This window comes from Diceros bicornis, chromosome 6 (genome assembly GCF_020826845.1).
Source record: "Diceros bicornis minor isolate mBicDic1 chromosome 6, mDicBic1.mat.cur, whole genome shotgun sequence".
Taxonomy (NCBI): Eukaryota; Metazoa; Chordata; class Mammalia; order Perissodactyla; family Rhinocerotidae; genus Diceros; species Diceros bicornis.
The window spans coordinates 12,830,198-12,854,827 of NC_080745.1; the positions used below are offsets into that span (position 1 = coordinate 12,830,198).

Below are 24,630 nucleotides of genomic sequence, written 5' to 3' on the forward strand. Positions count from 1 at the left end.
GGACCCAACTAGAGCTTGCTACTGAGTTTGATAAGTTATTCAGAGCCACACTTCTCACACTTTAATGCTCATCAGATTCATCTGGGATCCTGTTGAGCTGCAGATTCTAATTCAGTAGGCTAGGGTGGGGCCTGAGCTCCTACTTTTCCAACAAGCTGCCAGGCCATGGACCACACTTTGAGTGGTGAGGACTTAGAGCTCCAACCACAGATCCCTGCCCTCAATCATTCACTCATTCCCAACACACTCTGTAAGTTCCAGGTCCGCTACTGGAGACACAATGATGAGGACTGGTCCCTGATGACTTGAAAACTAGTGCTAATGAAAATTTAAAACTTCTGTGCATCAAAGGACACAATCAACAGAGTGAAAAGGCAACCTACAGAATAGGTGAAAATATTTGCAAATTGTATATCAGATAAGAGGTTAATATCCAGAATACCTAAAAAACTTCTACAACTCAACAACAAAAAACAAACGACTCAATTAAAAAATGGAGAAAAGAATAGACGTTCCTCTAAAGAAGATATACAAATGGCCAAAAAGAACATGAAAAGATGCTCAACATCACTAATCATTAGGGAAATGCAAATCAAAACCACAATGAGATACTAACTCACTCATTAAGATGGCTACTATTAAAAAACAGAAAATAACAAATGTTAGCAAGGATGTAGAGAAACTAGACCCCTTGGGCACTGTTGGTGGGAATATAAAATGGTATAGTTGCTATGTAAAGCAGTATGGCAGTTCCTCAAAAAATTAAAAATAGAATTACCATATGATCCAGGAATTCCACTTCTAGATATATATCCAGAAGAACTGAGAGCAGGGACTCAAAGAGATACTTGTACATCCATGGTCACAGTGGCATTATTCACAATAACCAACATGTGGAAGCAACCCAAGTGTCTATGGACAGATGAATGGATAAGCAAAATGTGGGATACACATACAATGAAATATTATTCAGCCTTAAAAAGGAAGGAAATTCTGACTTATGTTGCAACACGGATGATCCTTGACAATGTTATGCTAAGTGAAATAAGCCAGTCACAAAAAGATAAATACCATACGATTCCACTTACGCGAGGTACCTATTCATAAAGACAGAAAGTAGGAGGATGGTTTTCTGAGGCTGGGGGAGGGAGAGTGGAGAGTTGTTGTTTAATGAGCACAGAGTTTTGCAAGATGAAAAGAGTTCTGGAGATTGTCTGCACAACACTGTGGATGTACTTAACACTACTGAATTGTACACAAAAATGGTTAAGATAGTAAATTTTATGTTATGTGTATTTTAGCACAATTAAAAAACACCACTTCCCACTGTCTGCACTATCTAAGGCGTCTACACTGTGAAGCCTTTGTAGTATAAGCAACGTAGAGGTCACTTTGTACAAAGGAACCACGTGGTTCTAGTGGAAGAGAAAGTCAAGGCAGGCAGGTAAACATGACTTCCCTGTGGAATGGGGCATGCTAAAATATAGGTAAGGCCAGGCGCTGTGGGAGCCCCAAGGAAAGGCTCTGAAGTCATATGCATGGGGAGTGGCTGGTGTGTGAGCCAGCTGTGGCAGCGACTAGGTGAGGGACAAGCCCAGGCATACTGACAAGTAACAGACAGGCTTCCATCACCAGTGGACACGAGGGTGAGGGAGAAGGCGGCACCTAGATTCTGGATGGGTCGGCCATTCCCCGAGGCAGGGATATCTCCGGAGGGGCAGGGCTAAGGGAAGGTAATGAGTTCTGTGTGTGCTGTGGTAAATTTGAGGTGCACGTTGGCCTCCAGGAGAGTGTCCCATACACAGAAGCACCAGTCTGGAATTGACATGAAGATCCAGGTTACGGAACCGACGGGCTGCACAGGTGGCTGCTGCACCTGCGAGAGTGTTGACTCTCCCAGGCAATGTGTTCAAGGAGAAGAGAAGCCCAGAGACAGCCAACACTCTGGAGAGGTGGAGGAGGGGGAGGTAGCCTAACCATCTTGGGAGGGGCAACAGCTAGGAGCAAAAGCAGTCAGCTGGGGTGATGGCAGGTGACCCATATTTACCTCCAGGAACGAAGGCATCAGTGCCTCGAGGGGTCAGAAATAACAGATTCATTGAAAAGTGCCATGAGAGTTGGCGATGTCACGGACATGCAGAGGCATAACTTTGATGCCTGGGGGAATCTAGATTGTAGAGAAGTGGGGCTGAAGGGGCAGGAGGCCTCAAGAAGGTGGCGAGTGAGCCACATCTTGGAAGCAGCTCTGCGGGAGAATAAGGCAGGGCAGGAGGCGCAGGACAGAGCCCATGGGGTCACCAGCAAGAGGACCTAGACCTCAGGGGGTATTGGGGTGAAGCGGGAGACAGATGATGACAGCCTGCCCACACATACAACTCACAGGAAGCCGTGCTTCATCCTGGAGGCAAGGGGGAGCCATAAGAGTATTTTAAGCAGGGAAATGACATGGTTGAAGTTGTGTTTAGAAAAATCCCTAGGCAGCAATGCACAGGATGGATCAGAGAAGGAGAGACAGGATACAAGAGACCCACTGGAAAACTTGTGGTAATGAAGCCCAGGATGGTCCTGATTTTTCTGTGTCTTCAGTCTTTTGCTCACAAGACAGCATTTTCTCCTTAGAGAACAGGAGTGGCCTGACCCTTCCAGCCACCAAGTGCTATAAAGGAGTGACTTAATTACAGAGAGTGAAGACTCGGGGCTGAGGCACGGAGTGATGCTCAGTGAGAGGGTCCTGACTCTGAAGTAAGAGGAGCGTATAAAAATTCCTCGAGCCCAAAGAACAGCCTTCTCTTCTCTTTCGGTGGGTTTTGGGATGTTGACTGCCCTCCTCTCACACTCACTTTGCTGCTGCCATTCGCCTTTAAACACTGAGGTCTTGCCTCCACATCACAGAAACTGTTTGTTTTCTCTTCCTCCCCTCAGCCTCTAAATCAATAACAGACCTAATGCGATAAAAAGAAATCAAACGTGCTTCCGGCTTTCTCGGTCTCTTCTGAGACAAGGAAGCAATGCCAGCTTTTCCTGGAAGTGTGTAGATTAGCTCAACGGGTTCTGAGAGCTCTGCTGCAGGGCTGCTTAACCAGGGAGAGGAAATGGGGGTCCCCAGAAGGCTTTAGGGGGTCTTTGAGCTAACGCCCCCCCACAACTTAAAGGAAAACTACACATTTTGAGTTTTGTGAAGTGCTCCCTCGCCCCCAAAAGGATGACAAACCACTGATACGCTGGAATACTGACTCACTGTCCGTGTCTAAGGTGGTCAGACAAACTGATCACGTCATTAGTCATCAAGACCCTCATGACGATGCAGGGCCTCGTCATCAGAGAGCCAACTTTGAAAGCAGGTCATGTTCGCTTGTTATGTTAACAAAAGGGGGTGTCAGTTTTGATATCTTGATTACAAAAATGTATAAAATGCCTTTCTCATCTCTTTTTTCTTATCACTTTTTTAAACCTTCCAACCAGTGTTAGTCTCCGTATATATACTTCTTGCAAAATGCCATGTTGTCTTAGAAACATAAGAAAAGATTCCCACTTTTAACGCTTTGAGAGTGAAAACACAGGGACACTCATTTTTTATCGTGGCCTGGAGGAGTCCAGAGTGTCCACCAGGAGCTGGCATGTGCAGTTGAGAAGAGTGAGATGGAGCCTGTAAAGCCCCTAGCAGAGGAGCTGGCACACAGTAGGTGCTCAATAAATGGAGGTTCGCCTTTCTTGTAATGAGTCACTGGAGGCAGCAGGCAGGTTGGCTTCCTGAGCTGAGCGTGCGTCAACATTACTCTGGAAAGAGGGCGGGGCTCTGTGGCCTATGACCCTCCAGGAAGCACTGCTTTATGGAGATCACGGCAAAATGGAACAATTACAGAATTAAACACCTAAACTGGCACCAGGCCCCAAAGAAAAAATGTCTCCAAATTATTTCCTAAATTACCCATCAAGGCCTGTGTGAGTCAACAAGTAGCTATTGACTTCAGCTTCAGCTACCATCAAGACTTATTGATCTGAGAGATAAATATCAACCAAATCGAGACTGAGGTCAGTGCTGGCCTCCTGGGAAAATAAATCTTAATATCAAACAAAACCTGCAGAGCTAGGCCTGATATTTTTTACTCTAAATTGATGGTCAGACAGAGGCCCATTCAAAGTCAGCTCTTTTCTTTATTGTGCAGTGTAAATTGTTTTAGGTGTAAATTGGTTTCCAAATTGACTTGTTTCTGGAAAATTTGGTATAAAAAATTTTAAGTCTTTTCATATCTTAAATGATCAAGAGACAGTTTGGTATTTAAGAACTGTTATTGGGGATACTTCCATAAAACCAAGAATCCTTTGGAAATGCATATAACTGCCCCGACTTGCTTTCTGTGAAAATTTAGAATTTTCTATGTTGCATCTCCACCCAGAGGAGCATGCCAGCTCAAACAAACACACAAACAACAAAGTCAACAACACAGACTTGTGATGAGGACCAGAGTTATCTCTGAAAACGCTGTTGAATCCAATCTGTTTATAAGTGGCCCCAAACTGCTTAAGGCAGCATTTTGTACTCAACGGGTATACTGATTTTTATTTAACGGATAAATGAAAGGTGGGCACACCCGGCTGTGGACTAGAGAAAGTTGTCCGTTTGAGACTGATGACACTGCAAAGGGGCTATCCATGGAGGCAGCAGCACTGTCTTCATGGGAGATGGAATACTACCCCCGGTGGGTTGTAGGAACTCACTTTTCTTCAACAGAGTGAGTTCTCACATGCAAATCTGGGGGTGGGGGAAGCACTTATTGTGAGAATTAAATATGACAACATGCAAAAAGCACTTTTATTGATATATTCCTGGGATATATCAATGGAACTTCAATAAATAGCTATTTCTGCTATTGCTAGAAGTAAGAGATTGGATTAGACACAACAGGTCCTGAGCAACTTAGAACATAAGGTGGGGAAATTTACAAAGCATAGTCTTTGTAAAGACTTTTGAAGTTGCTGATAAATATCAGAATTAAGAAGAAAAGTTCTGAAAAGACACACACATACACACACAGATGAGCAGTGATATACACAGTTGAGAGGAAGGTGAGCTCAGCCTGTCTATCTTGGGGAAAACTAAATCTCACAGGTGGGATGCAGGATGCTCCCAGGCCAAGGAAAGTTAGTCTTTGTGTTCAGTTGAGTTTTCAAAAGCTCACTGAATGACCAGAGATCTATTAAAATCAGCAAAAACTCTGCTGCTGCATTTGAGGACAAGATGAGTGTTGTCAATAGAGCAGAACCAATGAGGAAGTTTTGATGATATGAACCAGATGGAATCACACTGTACGAAAAACCCAGTGGAACCACAATTCAATGCAGGCAAAAGAAGGCTCTCTTTGGAAAACAGGCGAACCATCCGCTCCAGTAGAACAACAGAAAACCTGGGCACAGAGCAGCAGGAGCGGGGACAAGGCTGAGCCACAACAGGATCAGAACCATGCAGAGACCCTGGCTTCTCTCCAAGGCAAGGATTAGAATGAACTGGTTAAAACCTTACGTTTGGAGTCAGGTTCAAGTCCTGACTGCAACCCACAAGCTACATGACCTTGGGTAAGTAACCCATCTGTCACCTTACTGACTCTGAGTCTCCCTTTGCCATCTGTAAAAACAGAATGAAAGAACCTACTCTACAAAGCTGGTGTGCAGAATCTCCAACAAATCTCCATCCTGTCAGACCCTGCTCTGGGCATGGAGAATACAGCAGTGACCAGAGCAGACAAGCTCCCTGCCTTCAGAGACCTTGCATTCTGGTAGAAGAGAGAGGCACATAATAGATAAATATAAAGTATGTCAGGGTGCTTCTGATGGGGAATGACATCAGAGGGTGGTGTTCTATACAAGATTTCAGGAAGGCTTCTCCATTGAGGTGATATTTGAATAGAGACCCTAGGGGGTGAGTGATAAGCCACAGGCATATCCAGGAGAAGAGTCCAGGCAGAGTGGACAGGTGGTGCAAAGACCTGCCAGAACACGCTTGATATGTTTAAGGACCAGCAGGGAAGCCAGTGTGGCCAGAAGGGAACTGGGAAGGGGGATGGTGGTAAAAATGATGTCTAAGAGTTAATGGGGACTAGATCACATAGGGCTGTGCGGTCTACTGTGGTAACCACAAACTAAATGTTGCTATTGAGCACTTGAAATGTGGTTCTGAAATGAGATATGTAGCAAGTATAACATATACACTGGATTTTTAAGACAGTAGAACAAAAAGCATGTAAAATATTTCATTAATAATTTTATATTGATTATACATTTAAATGATAATATTTTTGATATATTAGGTTAAATAAAACATATTATTAAAATTGGTTTCACCTGTTTCTTTTTACTTCTTTAACGTGGCTACTAGAAAATTTTAATTACATATGTGGCTTGCACGATATAGGGCATTATAGGTCACAGTATGGAGTTTGACATTTATGTTGAACAACAGGGGAAGTAAAAAGAAATGCACGTTAACTGCTTAGCATATTTCCCAGAATATAATGTGAAAAGTTTATGAAACTAGAATTCCATACACAGACAAATTGCTCAGATAGAAAGGCAAACAAAGATATTTGGGGGGAAAACATTGGAGTCAAGAAAGAGTAATAACAAAACTAGTAAAAGTTAAGTTTAAATAATTGTTTAGACTGTAGTGATGAAGTTTAATGAAACTGGTGAGTAATGATTGTTGAAATATGAAACATAATTAAAATAAAAAAGAATCTGATAAACAGATAAAATTGAATACATTCCTAAATTCCAAATAGATCAGAGAAACAGGCAAAAAATGAAACTATACTAGTAATAGTATAGATGTGAACTGGTTTTATGCTTTTAACTTCCATTTCCATAATGCCTATGAGGTTAAATACCTTTCACAAGCTATTGGCTATTTGTATATTTTTCTTTTGTGAAGTACATGTTTAAGACTTCTGCCCATTTTCTTGGAGTGTTGTCATTTCTCATTGATTTGTAGGTGTTCATACATTCTGGGTAAGAATCTTCTGTCAGGTACACGCATGACAGATACATTGTCCCGATCTGTGGCTTGCCTTTTCAGTGTTGTATTGGTATCTTTAATCAGAATAGACACTCTAAATTTTAACATAATCCAAAGTATTTAATCTTTTCCTTTATGGTTGGTACTTTATGTGTCTTGTTTAAGAAATCTTCCCCTATCCTGGAGACACGCTATCTCTAGGACCTTTCAAACTTCACTCTATGATCCTTCTCTAATTAATTTTTGTGTGTGCTGTGAAGTAGGGGTTACAATCATTGTTTTTCATATGGATATCCAATAGATTCATCACCATATATTGGAAAGATAATCCCTTCTTCACTGCACTACAGTGTCACTTTTGTCATAAATCAAGTGACAATACATATGTAGATCTGTTTGGGGCTCTTTATTCTGTTCCTTTGGTTTGTCTAACCTTGTGCTAATACCATATTGTATTAATTAGTGTGGCTTTAATGTAAATCTTGAGAACTGGTCTATAAATTCTCCACGTTGTTCTTTTCCTTCAAGATTATCCTGGGCCTTTGCAGTACATACACATTTTAGAATAGGTTTGCCAGTTTCTCTCCTTCTCCCTCTCTGTCTGTCTCTCTTGCGCACACAAATACACAACTGGTGAGCAGTATTAGCAACAAAATAAATAACAATATGATTAGAAACTAAAAAAATTAAATATCCACGCATCTACACTGATATGAAGAAATTAGAGAATAAATAAATGAGGGAAGGGGTCCCACTCTTCTTTACAGAAGAATTTCACACAGTAAATGTATAGATGGATTGAGGAAAATAGAAAACCATCATTAGTACACCATAGCAATTACTGCTGCAAGCAAAATCCACTGAGGAATGCTAGAATCAGTGGACAAAAAGTTCAAGGAAAAACAAGATACTTGGACAGCCTTGACGTATCTCCTCTAAAATATTTATTAATACTGTGGTGGTTTTAACATATGTCCACAAATTCTTTGATACTCCTCCCTTCAGGGGTGGAGCTTAACTCTCCTCCCTCTGAATGTGAACTGGACTTAATGACTGGCTTCTAACAAATAGAAATAAAAATGGAAAGGGAAAAATAGTAACTTCATACTGAAGAAGCCTGGCAGACACCACCTTAACCAAGTGATCAGATTAACATCACCATTGATGAGACATATTGACATCATGTGCCCCAATGTGATGCAATGAGAATAAGTATCACCTCTGTGCTGTTCTTCCTCCAAATCCATAACCTCACTACTACTCATTAGAAAACCCAGAGAAACCCAAATCCAGGGACATTCTAAAAAATAACTGGCTACCTCTCTTCACAAGTGTCAAGACCAAGAAAGACTGAGGGACTGTCACAGATTGGAGGAGACTAAGGAGACACGGCAACTAAACGCGATGTGAGATCCTGGATTGGATCCTGGAACAGAAGGAGAACATTAGTGGAAAAACTGCTGAAATCTGGTCAAAGTCTGGAGTGTAGTTAACAGTAATGTGCTGACGGTAATTTCTTAGTTTTGACCGATACGCCATGGCTACGTAAAATGTTAATATCAGGAGAAGCTGGGTGAAGGGTAGATGGGAACTCTCTGCATTATCTTTACAACGCTCTGTAAGTCCAAAATTATTTCAAAATAAAATCTATAACATATTTTCTGGAAGGTTCTTCAGAGTGATTATCAGGCAAATTTATAGAAGCAGGTCCATTTCTATTTTATACGTTCCTGAGTGTGGCTTTTTTCTTCTTTTTGAAAAGTAGCATTTATAATGAAAAATAATTCCATTTGGATTTTTAAAAAACACTCTGGGAACTAGGTTTGGAGAAAAACTGGCTCAAAAGCTGACCCAAGAAGAGAGAATGCTTTTGCTTGGGGACAAAAGCACCAAGAACTCTGAGCATGTTTTGAGCCAATAAAGGTAGTAATTGGACTCTGAAGGGTGTTTAGGGCTTGAGGGGACAACAACACAGACTATGGTTACTCACCAGGGTGACTTTCCTTTGCGGCTTCAGCAGCTTCGGTTTATGGAATGTGGCGGCTATGGGAGCTGTGGAAGGATGTCAAGGCTTTAGTTTGCAATTCCTCTCAGGACTTTTAAAGCCCACATATCATCAGCATCACGGACATACTCTGTAGAGACTTATGGACCCCTTCCCGCCCCCATGGAAGAACTCCGTTTCTGATCTAGGTAACAGCTGGTGCCCCTCAGTGGAGGGTGATCCTCCCCTAGTCTTTGGTCAGGTCATCCTCTCTCTTCGACAAGGTCAACAAAACAATGGCATAAAACACTGCCTGCTACAAAGAGGTCAGGTGTGCAGGTGAGACCCAGGTACGCTTGGTAAAGGCTGAGGCTGGACTTTCCCCGGGGGTTCATCTTAATGGCACACTAACACTGATAGCAGTGACCTCTGACCCTCACAGCAGCCTTAAGAGGTCATCAGGGAGAGTCTTATTGTCCCCATTGAACAGAGGAGGAAACCCAGGCTCTTCCCCCGATGTCATGTAACTAGTATGTAGATGATGTGGGATTTGAACTTGGCCTTGAAAGTCAGGCAGACCTCATTTCAAAGCCAGGATCTACCACTTAGCTCTCTGAATCTCATTGTCATCTTTAGTAAGGTAGGGTACTATCTACCCTGATTGAAATAAGACAGTATAGCAGTACGCTGCCTGGCCCAGGGCAGGGCTTCTCTGCTCCCTTCCCTCCCCAGATCTACACTTGTCATGGCCCCCAGAATGCCCATGCCTTCCCACCCCTTCTGTCCACTCGACGTATGTTGTGTGGCTTTTACCACAGGGCCCTAAGGGTCCCTAGGGGACATCCTGCAAAGCCCTGAGGGTTAAAATGTGTCTTGTCTTGTTATTAAATTGTTTTCCTGGACAAACATTGTATTCCCAACTACATTTCAAATTCTTTGAGGTATGAACTTCTCCTAAATTGGCCACAGTTGTTTTAGGAACTATCTATAGACAGTTTTATTTCTCCTAAGCTGTGTTCAGTTCTCTCCTTTAGAAACGCTCACCTTCTGCACTTACGTTGCTAAGTCATAGCTGGAATCAAAGAATAATCCTCATTTTGTCCCCAGAACAAATCCAAAATAAATGACATACCTACTTTACATCTTTAGAAAAATCAGAGAGCCTTCGTTTCCTTGAATGAACCAAGAAAATGCTGACACCTCCTTGCCCCACCCCGCTATGTGCAGAGCATGTTAACAGTTCAAAGTCAAATACACTGGAATTAGTCTGTGGATGTTGACTCCCCACCTCCCCACTAAAGCCATGCTGGGCCAATGGTACCACCCAACGCCCCAGGCCAGGGACAGGGCTCAGTTATGACCAGAATGTAGGTGAGGTTCTCTAGACCATATAATCACTGGCTGTCATGTCCTCCATGTGCCTACTACCCCTGTCCTGATCCCACATCAAACTTCAGACCCACTTCTGGATCAATCACGGTGGTTTCCACGTGGGTAACTGTAGGCTAGTCCTACCTTTGGCAGGGACTGCAGGAGGAATGTCAGCCTTCTCCTTCCGCCTCTTGCCCTTCTTGGGCTGCAATGGGGCCAAGCTGGTCACGCTGGTGACGGTCTCCCCTGAACTGTAGAAGAAAAAGGTCCTTGTGAAGGCAAAGGCAAGTTTGTTCTACGGAAAAGGAAAGGAAGAAATAGTTTCCGAGTGCTCCCTGTGCACCTGTGTAAGGTAGGGTTACCTTGTAGCTGGACAGGAATTGATTGCTCTACGCCAATAGGGATGTCTGGAGGTCTGGTACTGACCCTTGGCTAAGATAAGGACAAAGAGATGAGCTAATAGGTGATTTATAATGTGCTGTTCAATGTTCAAAAATCCCTGGAGAGACCCAGGGCCAGGCTGTCTACATTGTTTATGGATGTACAGACTGATGGTTTACACCTGGCCTCACTGGTTACACAGTCTGGCTTGGCTACATCACCACTAGGGTATTAAGATACCACAAGAAACTTCTGCTTCAGCTCTTCTAAAACCAATATTCCTTGCACATATCTTTGTGGTTCACAATCCAAAAGCAGAGTACCTTCTGCGCAAGTGAGAAAAGACCCTGGGGTGCTCACCTGGGAGTCTCTAGGGAGCCCCATGATTTTCACACTTTGTGCTCCTGCGGTACCTTTACCTTCAGTAAAGGCTGAGTTCACCCTGAGGAGCACTGTGGGAATTATCTGGCCCTGTGTAGTCACCGTAGCATCAGATTCTTTCTACGTGTTCCCCATGATAACCCAAAGTGACGGGGCTGATAAGCCTTATATTACAGGTAAGAAAATCAAGACTTAAAGATGCTAAATGACTTGCCCTAAGTGACACTGTTGTAAGCAGCCAACACGAAAGCTGCAAACACAGACTGGCCTGATGTGAAATCTGTTCATGATGCTACATGTGTGATGGAGTCCACATGCTTTCTTGAATGGCCATTGGTTTTATTTCAAATGCATCCTATTGGTTCCAGCAACCCAGACTGAAACCCCTCATAGAATCTCTTGTTCTCAGGCACATGTTCCAGCCAGGCAGGCACAGTCACCAAAGGAGGCTAGCACCCTGATAGATAAAGGATTTCTAGAAATCCATAGGAATATGACCAACTGCCTAATAATGAAAATGAATGAAGGTGGTAAACAGACAGTTTTCACACAAGAGGAAAGGCTCTTAGCTGTGAAAACTTGCTAAAACTCCCTTACGAAAGAGGAATCGAAATTAAAACATCCTGCACTTCCTTTCTCCACATATCAGTGGCATCAATCAGATTTGAGGCAGACCACTCTTCTGGCAAGTGTGTGAGGAAGTGAGCACTCAGAAGCATTGCTGGTACGAGTGCAAACCCTTCCTGGTGGAGAATAACTTGGCAATCAGAATAACTCGGGCGATCAAAACTACAGAGGCTTCTATGTCCACTTCCAGGAACTTATTCTGTGGCTATCCCTGCACGTGAATGAAATGCATGTACAAGATGAGTTATTCCAGTGCTGTCCATCAGCAGGGGACTGGAGAGTAAATTATGGTGAATCCACAAATCCACGCACAGGGTCCTCTGCAACTGAAAAGGAAAATGAAGAAGCTATTTCCGTAGTGATAGGAGAGATGCATCGTTAAGTGAAAAAGCTAGATATTGGACAACGTGTAAAATGTGCCTTTTTTTGTATAAAAATAGGAGAAAATAAGAATATATATTAGTATTTCCATACACAATGCATAAAGAAACTCTTGAAACAGTCACAAGAATTTTAAAACAGTGGTTCCTTAGAACGGGGACGCTGAGGAACTAAATAGAGGGGAGACTGGATAAGGAGAATTATAATTGTGTGTGTATATATATATATATATAAATTAATTATTTAACTTTTTATTTTAATTATTAAACCGGCTGATTGTATAATCTTTGAAAAACAGTAATTTAAACACGAATAAATATCTACATATATTTAATAAAAGAAAATAGGCTATTCTAATATAGTCCTAGAGTTTTAAAAATAAACAAAGACTGAATCAAACACTGTGGGAAAAATTCCAAGAATACAGTTTGCACTGAGATTCCCCAAAGACGGCTTTAGAGTACAGGGTCAATTGTGTAAATTCACAAATAGCCAAAAGGAATGTGCATTGTAAATGCGCTAAGAGAAAACAAGGGATCAGAAACTCTCAGAATTACTTAAACACACAACCACATAGCTTCATTTCATAGCTTTTTAAACTCCTGAAATGTTTATTTTTTTCTTTCCATTATAAATGAATGCATGTTCATGTTTTAAAATGGTAATTACAGGCATGGAGATGAACGAAAACAAGTCTATCATGACCAGAACACAACCTTCGTAAATATTTCCAGTCTTTTCCCCCCTCCTTGTTTTATTTTTTTGATAGACTTTATTTTTTAGAGCACTTTTAGGTTCACAGCAAAACCGAACAAAAGGTACAGAGATTTCCCATATATCCCCTACCCCCCCCAATTATCAACATCCCCCACCACTGTGGAGCATTTGTTATAATTTAGGAAACTGCACTGACACATCATTATGACCCAAAGTCCACAATGTACACTAGGGTTCATTCTAGGTGTTGTATATTCTATGTGTTTGGACAAATGTATAACGTAACCATCATTATGGCATCATACACAATAGTTTCACTGCCCTAAAAATCCTCTGTGCTCCACCATTCATCTTTCCCACCCCCCCAACCCCTGGCAACTACTGATCTTGTCACTGTCTCCGTAGTTTTGCCTTTTCCGGAATGTCAGATTGGAATCATACAGTATGCTGCCTTTTCAGATTGGCTTCTTTGACTTAGTAAAATGCATTTGTTTCCTGCATGTCTTCTCATGGCTTGATAGCTCATTTCTTTGTAGCACTGAATAATATTCCATTGTCTGGATATACCAGAGTTTATTTATCCACTGACCTACTGAAGAACATCTGGGTTGCTTCCAAGTTTTGGCAATTAGGAATAAAGCTGCCTTATGAATAAACCTCCATATGTAAGTTTTTATGTGGAGCTAAGTTTTCAATTCTTGCCTGTTTTTTATACATTTTTTTGATAATATCATATCACAATTTTGCACCCTTCTTTTTACTTAATCTGCATTTTCCATATGGTTATATCCTCAGACTATTCCAGTGAGAAGATATGGCATAGTTTACTCAGCCATTCCCTGACACCTAAACATCTAATTTGTTTCCCAGTTTGATATATAAATAACATTGCTATAAATATATTTGTGCATAATGGTTTTCCGTTCTTAGACTTTTGTTTCTAGGTAGGATTCTTAGAGCTGGAACTACGTTCACAGACAAGGACCATTTTAAAGGCTATTTAACACCCATTGTCAAAATGATTTCCGACAGGTTAGTACTACTTTATAGCCACTCATCAAAGGATGAGGGCATTTATATTTTCACTGTCTTTAACACCAAGTTTGTCAGTTTAAAAAATTATTCATTTAACGAAGAAAAACGTGATCCCCTTTTCCTTGCATTTCTCTGATTGCTAGCGAGGATGAACATTTCCTGTGTTTGTCTAATTGTTTCCTCATTTATAAATGATATATGAACATCTTCTGCTGTTATTTATTAGGATCTTGAGTTTTTCTTATAGATTTGCATGCACCTTTCACATCAGTCTGAAATACTTATTGCAAACATTTCCCTTAATTCCCTTTGAAGTTTGGCTTTTTGCTAAATGCACAGTAATTTGTTTCTTTTTGTGAAAATCATTCAATATTTTCTTTTTGTCTGTTGCCTCTGAGCTTGGATCATCCTCCCCAGCCTCCCCAGCTATACCTCACACCCCGCAAAATCAAATAATATTTCCTCTTCCCCTTCTCTTCTCTTGCATTTAACTGTTTAGCTCTTTAACATAAAATGGAAGTTTTGGGACATTATTTATATGAACTTATGCCATCATGCCCAGGGCTTTTAGTAAGCTGAAAAAGATCTGCTTTGTCATCACCATTTTCCTTCAAAACAGTAAAACTACACTAAACTAAATTTAGTTCTAATTCATACTTCAACAATGAGAACTCATATATGAGTCACCACAATGAAATACGATAGACAATTTTTCTCTCAGAATCATATGACTCCCATTGAGCCAGAAGGGCTGGTAGGAATTTCTGACTAAGTCCACTTTATGATTCACGTACAGGAAAGTTATTCTACGTCTTGCGCTGGAACCGGACTGTGTTTTATCTCTGACACCAGGGAGCAAGCATTGCTGGAGCCAGTCAAACCAAGAAAGAGAGCACACAGGCCGGAAGCTCTGTCTAAATTAGAGAGCTGTGCGACTGCAGAGAAGTGTTATTTGTGGGGAACAGGGCTGCCTTTCTGGCTCCAGCAAGGGCGGAGCAGGCGGTGCACGTGTGGGGCTCTTGTTGTGACATGAACAAGGTTCCGGCCTGGCCGCCACTCATAGGAGTCTCAGTCCCACAAAGGCTGGGCACCTCTGCTCCAGTGCAGGCTGTTTCATGGTGCTACCCCAGGGAACAACGTTGCCACTTAGTTGTTTCATGGTGTCATGCCTTGGCCCTGAGTGGAGGCTGCAAGTTTCAACTTAAACCTTGATCAGAGAATCTTTCTGCCCAATATAATACAGCATGCCCTCCCGTCGCCACAGATACAGCTGTGCTGTACAAGTACCAATGCAGGACAGACCAGGCATGTAATGAGGAGGGAGAGGCTACACCCTGAGCGATGGATGGCTGCCCCAGGATACCAGGTGAAGCAGGCAACCTGGATTTTGCCAGGCATTGAACAAATTGTGATCAACAATATTTTGCAGAAACTAAAATTAATGACAGCTATGTTTGTCTCTATCCCGTGCAAGGCACCATGAAATGTGCTTGATATCCATAATCTCTGACCTTCCCAGATGGGAAAACAATGCCTCAGAGAGGTCCAGGCCCTTCCCAAAGTTCACCAGCTGGGCAGGAGACGTGGGATCTGACCCAGGTCGGCCTGCCTCCTTGGCCCTGAAGCGAGGACTCTGGGCCCAGCCCAGACAACAGAGAACAACGAAACTAGGACAGGAAGCCAGATCCACAATGGTTGCTCCAGGCCTAAACTAGCTCCCTAAGGAGAAGGAACAGGAAGGCAAGATCAGCATTCCACTGCATTTTAAATTTGTATTTAATTCTGGGTGGGGAGCTTCCGCTGTTACAACTGCTCAAACCTCTGCCCTGGTGGGAGGAGGAGGGGCCAACCCGAGGGCTGGGGTCTTGGGAGCAGGAGCTGTGGCTGGGGCCCAAGACCAAGAGCCATCTTGGCCTGAGAGTGGGCAGACGAGGAGGGGAGCACATTTCTGTTCCTGGAAATTGTCTGGAACAAGTGATGTCAGCTGCCAAAATGGAGGTGGGCGTGGGTGAGCTGGCCACGTGGAAATTCTGTGCCTCGACTCTAGAGCTGAGAGTGTTTGAGAGTAGAAAAAATAATCATAAAACAGCATAAACTGAGCTGATCCCAGCAAAAAACATAATTGTAACTAAGAACCACAGACCCAGCCACACCGTGCTTTCAAAACTAAATGTGAGATGGAAGCACCCTCATATTGACCCATAGCGCCTGGGGCACAATGAGGTCTCACCCCTCCAACATCAGCCATCCTAATACCTGCCTCCCTCTGGGATGGGATGCACTAGAGACACAGCCGACCATTCAAGCCAAGGGGCTTTCATACATCTAACCTTCATCCCCCAGACACCAAGTGTCTCCTCTGGTCCTGGACAATCTTTGTGCCTCAACATACGAACTACGAATTAAAATATCCTTGAGGTCTGTTTAATCTCACTTCCTGTTGAATGAGTAGGTGCTGAATGAGTAGACGCTCCTCATCCCTGGGCACAAAGCTGTCTGTCACATGCTGCAAAGGGATTTGTTGTGGTCTGAACTGGGTCGGCTACGAATGCCAAGTGTGGTTTGTCAGACAAAAGATCTCGACCCAGAAAGCCATTCGTGAGTGGAGCTGAGGAAGGTATGTCAGTTCTGGTCTTGCCAGCATCCTTCTGGGCCTGCTTCCTGGAGCCGTCTCCTCCCGAGCCTTTTTTGCTCCCCACTGTCTTTCAAAGTCATTGCTTCAGTTGATCCGTTTCACCTTTAGCAACATCCATGTGCTTCCTTTCCTCCTGCTGCACGTGTCAGTTCTGACAACGAGCATGCCTGACATGGATCCCAGAGGGACTCATAGGTTCCTTTTCAAGCAGCTCTAGGGTCCCTTTTCCAGGATGTCATGCAGCACACTCATCACCCCATAACTCTGAACCCTGTAAGGTCAAGTGTGGAATCTTGAAGGAGGAACGCTGGTGTCAACAACTATGGTGGCAACTCCCTGTCATTAACAATGACAGTCAATTATATCTCAATAAAGCTGGGAAAAAAACAATTACAGGTACCCACCCACCAGGTCAGCTGCCACTGATAAAGGCCAAGGACTCGTGCCAATAGGGCAAGTCTCCCGACATCTCACTCTAGGCTTTAGAACGTGCCTCATGGGCTTCCCCTGCCACCGGAATACACAAGGTCAATGGGTACCACGTGCCAGGAGCTGCTTACAAGTTGCAGAACCTCACTTTCAAGATGGGTGAATGGTGCCTCCCACTCATGTTGACTCCCTTGAAATGACTCTTTTTCACAAATGAGCAATACTGTCAAGCACATGGAACTGTGTCTGGTACCTGGTGAACACTTAATTATTACCTTACCAGTATTATTATTATCACAGAACCCGCTCTCAGAGTCCTTGAATAGGGAGCTGGACATAGGCAGAGTTCTCTGCAACCTGAGCCAGAGCCAGTGCGCCTAGAAAGGACCAGCAGACCCTCGGGGGTCATGATGCATTATTTTCTGCTGCTTCCATTCTATGATGTTTTGCATACATGTTCTGAACCGCATCAGAATAAAAGCTGTCCTTTGTGAGGAGCTGCCAAGGCGTCCATCTCCCCATCCCCAGCCTCCCACGGCCTTTTATCATAAATGGTTTACATCACCCGAGATGTTCTGCCGGGCCTCGTTGATAGAGCGCTTCCTTTGCATCCCTGCCAGCTTCATGAAGTCTGCACAGAGGCTTTGCCAGGATGGTGGCTTTTTCTGTGAGTTTAAAATCTCTGAACGCTAACTGTAAGATGGGGAGGCGCTTCATTAATATTTAGCGGCTCCATGTGGAGTCCTGGTAGAGGGTCATAAGAATACTGGCAGGGAGAGGTCACTGGGGTTGCCTGCCCGGCATCCACCCTCACCCCCAGGGTTGCGGGCAAGAGTTTTGGTGGGACTGACTCCACCCCCTGCTCAGCATAATCTTATTCTCTGGCCACAATGGTTGGGCCAGGCTAGGCCACTAACAGTGAGATGCAGTTCTGTTTGCTGGTTCAGAAGAGAGATGACTCTGTCAAGAGGCTGAGGGGAGAATGCACCTGCTGCCATCTTTCCCTCCCGGAGGGGAGCCAGCCTGGTCTGAGGACACGTCAACTCCTGGAGGCAGCACTGCCCAGAGAAGGGCTAGGAAGGAAAGCCACTGCCCTCATGACCCTGTGTCCCCTTGATCAGATCGCCCTGAGGCCCGCCCACTGCAGCATCCCCAGTTAGGTGAGCCAGCCAAGTCCTGGGTAAGCCCATCTGAGCTGGCTTTTCTGTCATGTGGAATCAAAAGGTCCGTGAATAGTACTGAGGGCCAGCTAACTATGAGTTGGCAGTTTTATTCATGTTCTAGTCTAGGGAGGCTAACTTGTACCTTGCAGGGTTTTTATGTGAATTAGAAATAAATCCCAACAAGTGCTGAGCCGCGGCAGTGCATGGGCACACGGTGGGTAATTATGAGGAATCAGTCCACAGCCGCTGTTGTCTCACTGAGTCCTCGCAACCACTCTGAGCGACAGGGACAAAGGCAAGTCTGTGCCCATTTTGTGGAGGGTGAAACATTCCCAGAGAAGCTGAGTGACTGGCCCGAGGTCCCCAAGCTGCCAAGTGGCACGGCTCAAACTGACACCAACGCAGTCCGAATCCAGATGGAATGTTCTTTACATTACACCAGGAATAACAACCAGGCCAGTCTCACAGGCCGGTCCTCCCCAAGCCTGCACCTGCCTGGGGTTGAGGAATAAGGATGCTGATCCTGAGCACTGTGGTGAGGCGGGGAGAAAATGGCACAGCAATGATGTTGGGGATGCAGGAGGGAGGCCGGGAGACACACCCCCGCATCTGCTGTCCCTGCCCTTGCCACCCTGACTGCTCTGGTGAATGTGGACAGAGGGGAAGCCATTCAGCACACATGTGGGCTAGAAAACAACCAAACACCAACAAACATGGCAGATCGATGCCTGTGATCAGAGCTCAGTGGACTTTTCAAAGTCAAGGGGATGCAAGGCAGCTGTAGCCATCCCAGCACCCATAGCTACACCCTTTCCACTTCTTCCAGTGCCCTGACTTTTCTGTAGCCTCTATCCTCTGTTCATTTGTGTGAATGCCAACACTGAAGCATACACAATCAAACTCACCAAGCTCACCCGAGACGGTGCACTAGCCCTGGAAGCAGGTGGCCTGGGCTGGCAGCGCTCGCTGCTCCACCTCTCACTGGCAAGGAGACCTCACCATCATCCACACCCTTTTTGTATCAGTTTCTCATCTGTAGAATGGGGATAATCACGGTACCCACTCATGGGGGGGGGTTGTAAAGAGTAAAAATGGTGTGTGTCCCATGCTTAGCACAAGGCTCAGAGCATGGCATTTAATAAAAGTGGGCTTGCTCATTGTTACTACCATGACAACTGCCGTCCCTTGGCATATGGGCCTGTCACCCTCTCTAGCCTCTCCTCCCTCCCTGAATCTCCAGGGCTTCTCACTTCATGGACCACGTTCCTCCAGCCCCCAGGCCTTTCATCCTCTGTGCTTCTCCCTCTCCAGCCCTCCTCCTGGAACACTCTTACTCATCCTTCAAGACTTGGCCCAAATTTCACCTCCAGGAAGCCTTCTCTACCCCAGGCCCCTGGGACGGGGTTAGACCATCTCCTCTGGGTGCCTGGGACAGCTCTGTGGGCAGCCCACAGCCACTGCCACAGCTTTATTTCTCTGGGTCTCCCACTAGATGCAGACCTCAAGGGTACGGGCTATATGTTATTTCATCCTTGCTGTACCAGCCCTACCGTCTGTCCAATATAGAAGAATCACTCAGTAAGTATTGACTGGACAATAAGAGATCCATTTGCATAGAGCTCACCATTTACGAGGTACTGTGGGAAGCACTTTATACAAACTAACTCATTTCAACCTCCCAACAACTGTGCTAGGTCTAGTATTGTCCCCATTTTATCAGAGAGGTTGAGAAACTAGCAAAGGGCACACAGCAATGTGTGGCAGAGCCTGGATTCAAATAGAGGCAGCCTGGCACCAGAGCCTCAAGCATCACAGCAGACTGCTTTTCACAGAAGGAATAAATGTTTTGTAACACTTTCACTATTCAATATTATAAAAATGAAGCAAGTAGTTACACATCTAAGTTGGGAGCACATATCTTCAGATTCTCTTTGAAATTCTGTGTCTGCCTTCACTCTAAGATCCTGAACAAACCACTGATTAATTCGACCCCACACTTCGATTGTCGGGGTATGTTTAAAAATCCCTGATGGTTCTACAAGACTGAAACATACTTTAAACTAAGCCCACAAACCACAGTAAGACTGTGCCTATAATTTATCCAACATACAAATAGTCTGTGCCCCTGACTATTTATCCTCGAGAAAGTGCATGCACCAGCAAACACGAGGAAAGCTTGGATAACTTCAGTTGTAACTGCTACCAGCACAGGTAACACGGTGTCCACTTTAATTTCTCCCATTCGCAAGGTCTTTATCATCTTAAACCCAGAAGTCAAGCGAAAAATCAGGAAATGCCTTGGCTGGGAATTGCCTTTTCAATGCCCCCATACGTCCTCTTGACAACTTTCCTGAACTTGACCTACAGGAAGGAAGGCATCTGAATCCACTGAAGAGGTGTCATGGTGTGCAAATGCAGCATAACTCTATGCAATTGGTGGCATTTCATTTTAAACCTGATTTCCCGGGGCCTTTTGGAGCAGTTTCATACTTACCAGCTGAGCTGCCGTCAGGGCGGTTTTCCCCCAGGAGGGCACATTTACAATCTCACAGAGCACCGAGAGGCTGGCTCGGCCCGGCTCCCTGCTCTGGAAGAGCACTGTCACCAGAAAGGAACAGTCTCCCAACGCCGAAGGTCAGGGCCACCCCTCCCAGGAGATGGCAACTTTCGACTTCAGGGACAACACACATTCAAGATGAGACTTCTTTTCCTTCTGTTTGAACTTCTCTCGGCAAGTCACAGAACTTCTAAGAGTCTCCAGGTTCTGCCCCAGTCCCTTGGCACAGCCCCTCTCTCAGTGACTGCAGCCTCAGCGCCAGCACGCAGTCTCTTCCTGACAGTCTCTCCCCAGCCTGAGGGTTTCCGTTCCTGGCATCTTGCCTTGGTCTCATGCTCTCTGCCCATTCTCCCTTAGGAGGAAGTGGGCAGAGGATAGAGAAGGACATTTGACTCAATCACAGCTTGAGACTCCAGGGGCCCAGCCGCCCACTGCTGCAGCACAGACGGTAGAGCCAGGATCTGGAAGTCCTCTGGCATCACAGAAGGAACTGCCTGGGCTGCAGAGGCACAGCACAGTTCAGGCCAAAGCCAGAGTTTAAAGGCAAGAGTCGACCAGTGCACTGGTCAGGCACCGTGGCAGGGAATCTGGGCTGCACTAAGTCAAATCAGCATGAGGATCTAATGAGAAAGATGAATGCAAATTAGCAGGGTGCCCACTACTAGGTTTGTGGGGGCAGGCCTGGCCCCCTGCAGGGTCCTGGGGTGCAGTGGAGTAAAGGCAGGCTTTCCTGAGGCAGATCTGTGGGCTGCCCAGCAGGACACATGCCCACGGGGAGAGCTCCACTCGGGCACCCAGCTAGTCTCACCGACAGCACCAGCCGGTAGAGGGGACAGCATCTGAGCAGGACTCTGTGGTCATCCTTGACCTCTGGTGAGTATCCCAGGGCTGGGGGAGACTAAACTCTAATGCCCACCATGCAGGGTGATGTCCTCGCTGTACTTCCAGCCTCAGTCAGCACCAGCTCAGAACTCGGGCAACTGAAGGGGAAAGCCTGGGAGGGGAAGGAAGTGGAGCCCAGACAGCCGGAGCTGCTGGCGATTGACGAACGGCCGGACCCTAGATCACAGCAACCCTGTGAAGCACTGGCAGGCCGGCCCCTCCATAGCCTCTGACCGCCCCAGCCATAACCTCCCCCCACGTCTGAATGCCAGTCCTTGGGGCCTTATGGGGCATATGCTTTAGAACAGAAACAAATAGCTTTATTGAAGCATAATTTACTCACCATAAAATTCACTGATCATAAGTGTACAACTGAATAATTTCTAGAAGATTTATAAAGTTGTGCAACCAGCACTAGAATATAGTTTTCGAACATTTCTATCACCCTAAAAATTTCCCTCTGGCCCATTTACAGTTAATCCCACTCCCACCCTCAGCCCTAAGCAACCACTAATCTACTTTCTGTCACTACCTTTTCTGGACATTTCAAATAAATGGAATCATACAATTATGTATTTATTACAAACATGTAATTTTTTGCATCCAGCTTCTTTCACTTAGCATAAAGTTTTTGAGATTCATCCATGTTGTAGCATGTATCACCAGTTTGTTCCTTTTATTATCAAACTGTATTCATTGAATGAATTACTATATTTTGTTTATCCATTTACCAGTTGATGGATATATTTAGATTGTTTCCAGCTTATGTTTATTATAAATAAAGCAACTATGAACAACTCATGTATGTCTTTTTGTGGACACATATTTTCATTTCTCTTGGGTAGACTCCTACAAGTGGAATTGCTGGGTCATATGGTAAGTTTATTTTTAATGTTTTAAGACACCACCAAACTGTTTTCCAAAGTGGCTACACCATTTTACATTCCCACCAGCAATATACAGGGTTCCAGTCTCTCCACATCCTCACCAACACTTCACATTGTCTGTCTTATTAGAGCCATGTAGTGGGTGTGTAGTGGCATCACAGTGTGGCTTGATTTGCACTTCTCTAATGACTAGTGATATTGAACATATTTGTGTGAACTTGTTAGCCATTTGTTTATCTTCTTTGGGGAAATATCTATTCAAATCTTTTTTGTCCATTTTTAATTGTGCTATTTGTCATCTTATTATTGAGTTGTAAGAGTTCTTTATATATTTTGTCCCAGCACCATTTGTTGAAAAGACTACATTTTCTCAATTTTTTTGAAAGAGTTTGTGAAGGATTGGTATTATTTTTTCCTTTAATATTTGATATACTTCACCAATAAAGGAATGTGGGCCTGCACTTTACCTAGTTGGAAAGTTTTTAGCTAACAATTCAATTTCTTGACTTATTACAGCTTTATTCAAATTATAGCTTTCTTTTAAAATAAGTTTTGTTAATTTGTGTCTTTCTAGGAACTTTTCCATTTCATCTATGTTGTCTAATTTGTTAGAACAAACTTGTTCATAATATTTACTTATAACCTTTTTAATTTCTGTAGGGTCTGTAGTGATTCCCTTTTTCCTTCTTAATTTTAGTAATTGGGCCTTTGTCCTCTCTTTTTTATTTTCATGGACAGTTTAACTTAAGGTTTGTCAATTCTGTTATCTTTTCAAAGAATCAACTTTTGGTTTCCTTGATATTTCTGTGTATGTGTGTGTGTGTGTGTGTGTGTGCGCACGCGCACATGTATGTGTTCCATGCCATTGATTTCTGTTCTCATCTTTATTACATCCTTTCTTCTGTTTACTTTGGATTTCATTTGCACCACTTCTACTAGTTTCTTATGGTGAAAGCTTAGGTTATTGATTTGAGACCTTTCTTCTTGTCTAATATAGGCATTTAAAGACATAAATTTTTCTCTAAGCAATGTTTTAGCTGCATCCTATAAGTTTTGATAAGCTGTGTTTTCATTATTATTTAATTCAAAATATTTTCTAATTTCTCTTGTGACTTCTTCTTTGATGCATGTATTATTTAGAAGTATGTTGTTTTAAATTTCAAAACATTTGGGAATTTCCCAGATTTCTTTCTGTTATTAATTTCTATTTAATTCTGCTGTGATCAGAGAACAGACTTTGTCTGATTTCTTACATAAAATTCTTAAGTTTATATAGATTGTTCTGTGGCCTGGCATATGGTCTATCCTGAAGAATGTCCTAAGTACAATTGAAAAGAATGTATTATGCAGTCCTTGGGTAAAGTATTCTTATCTGTCAGATCAAACTGCTTGATTTCTGTGCCCTTGTCGATTTTCTGTCTAGGTATTCTATCAATTATTAGAGTAGAGCATTGAAATCTTCCGCTATTATGCCAGAATTGTCTATTTCACCTTTCAGTTTTCTGTTTTTGCTTCATGTATGTTGAGGCTCTGTTGTTAGGCCCATATACATTTATAATTGTTATGTCTTCCTGATATGTTGATCCTTTATAATTGTGAAATTTCCTTCTTTGTCTCTAGCAATACTTCTTGTTTTAGGTTCTATCTTATCTGATATTAATTTAGCTACCACCTCTCTTATTGTTACTGTTTGCCTGGTATATCTTTTTCCTTCCTTTGGGCACTCTCCATTCCCCACTGCCCATGTACATTGCCTCAGCCAGAAATATTGTTGCCCAACTGTGACCAAAATCCCAGGCTAGGAGAGCCATTGGGCTTCCCTGCTCAACACTTCTAAGACTGTCAATTCCACTGAAAGTACTGTGAACATGGGCATCGCACACTGCTCCAAGTCAAGTGAGCCCCCTTCCACCACCATAGAGAGGCCGGTGGTCCTGAAAGAACCTCTGCATCAACCAAGCTGGGAGGGAAGCACATCTGAGCAGCCTGAGGCCAAACTCCACAGAGTCCCACTGTTCTGATCAGCAGTCAGCAATTTTTCAAGTATAAAAGACTCTCAGTTTAGTATATACCTTTGATCTTTCCGGAGTGCTAAAACAGTTATTTTTGTCAATTTTGTTCAGTCTTATAGTTGTTTTCTGGGGGAGAGGACTTGCTGATCTCCTTACTCAGCTGTAGTCAGATGAGTCTC

General features: G+C 43.7%; 1 protein-coding gene across 1 annotated transcript in view; it reads right to left on the bottom strand.

Annotated features, from left to right (window-relative positions):
• Window positions 1-24,630, bottom strand: part of VSTM4 (V-set and transmembrane domain containing 4) — a 95,576-nt gene that overhangs the window by 18,718 nt on the left and 52,228 nt on the right. The window contains exons 6-7 of the mRNA XM_058542857.1: window positions 10,509-10,615; window positions 9,000-9,061 (exon numbers count right to left, since the gene is read on the bottom strand). Coding sequence (XP_058398840.1) covers window positions 9,000-9,061; window positions 10,509-10,615 — 169 coding nt within the window. The remainder of the gene's footprint in view (window positions 1-8,999; window positions 9,062-10,508; window positions 10,616-24,630) is intronic.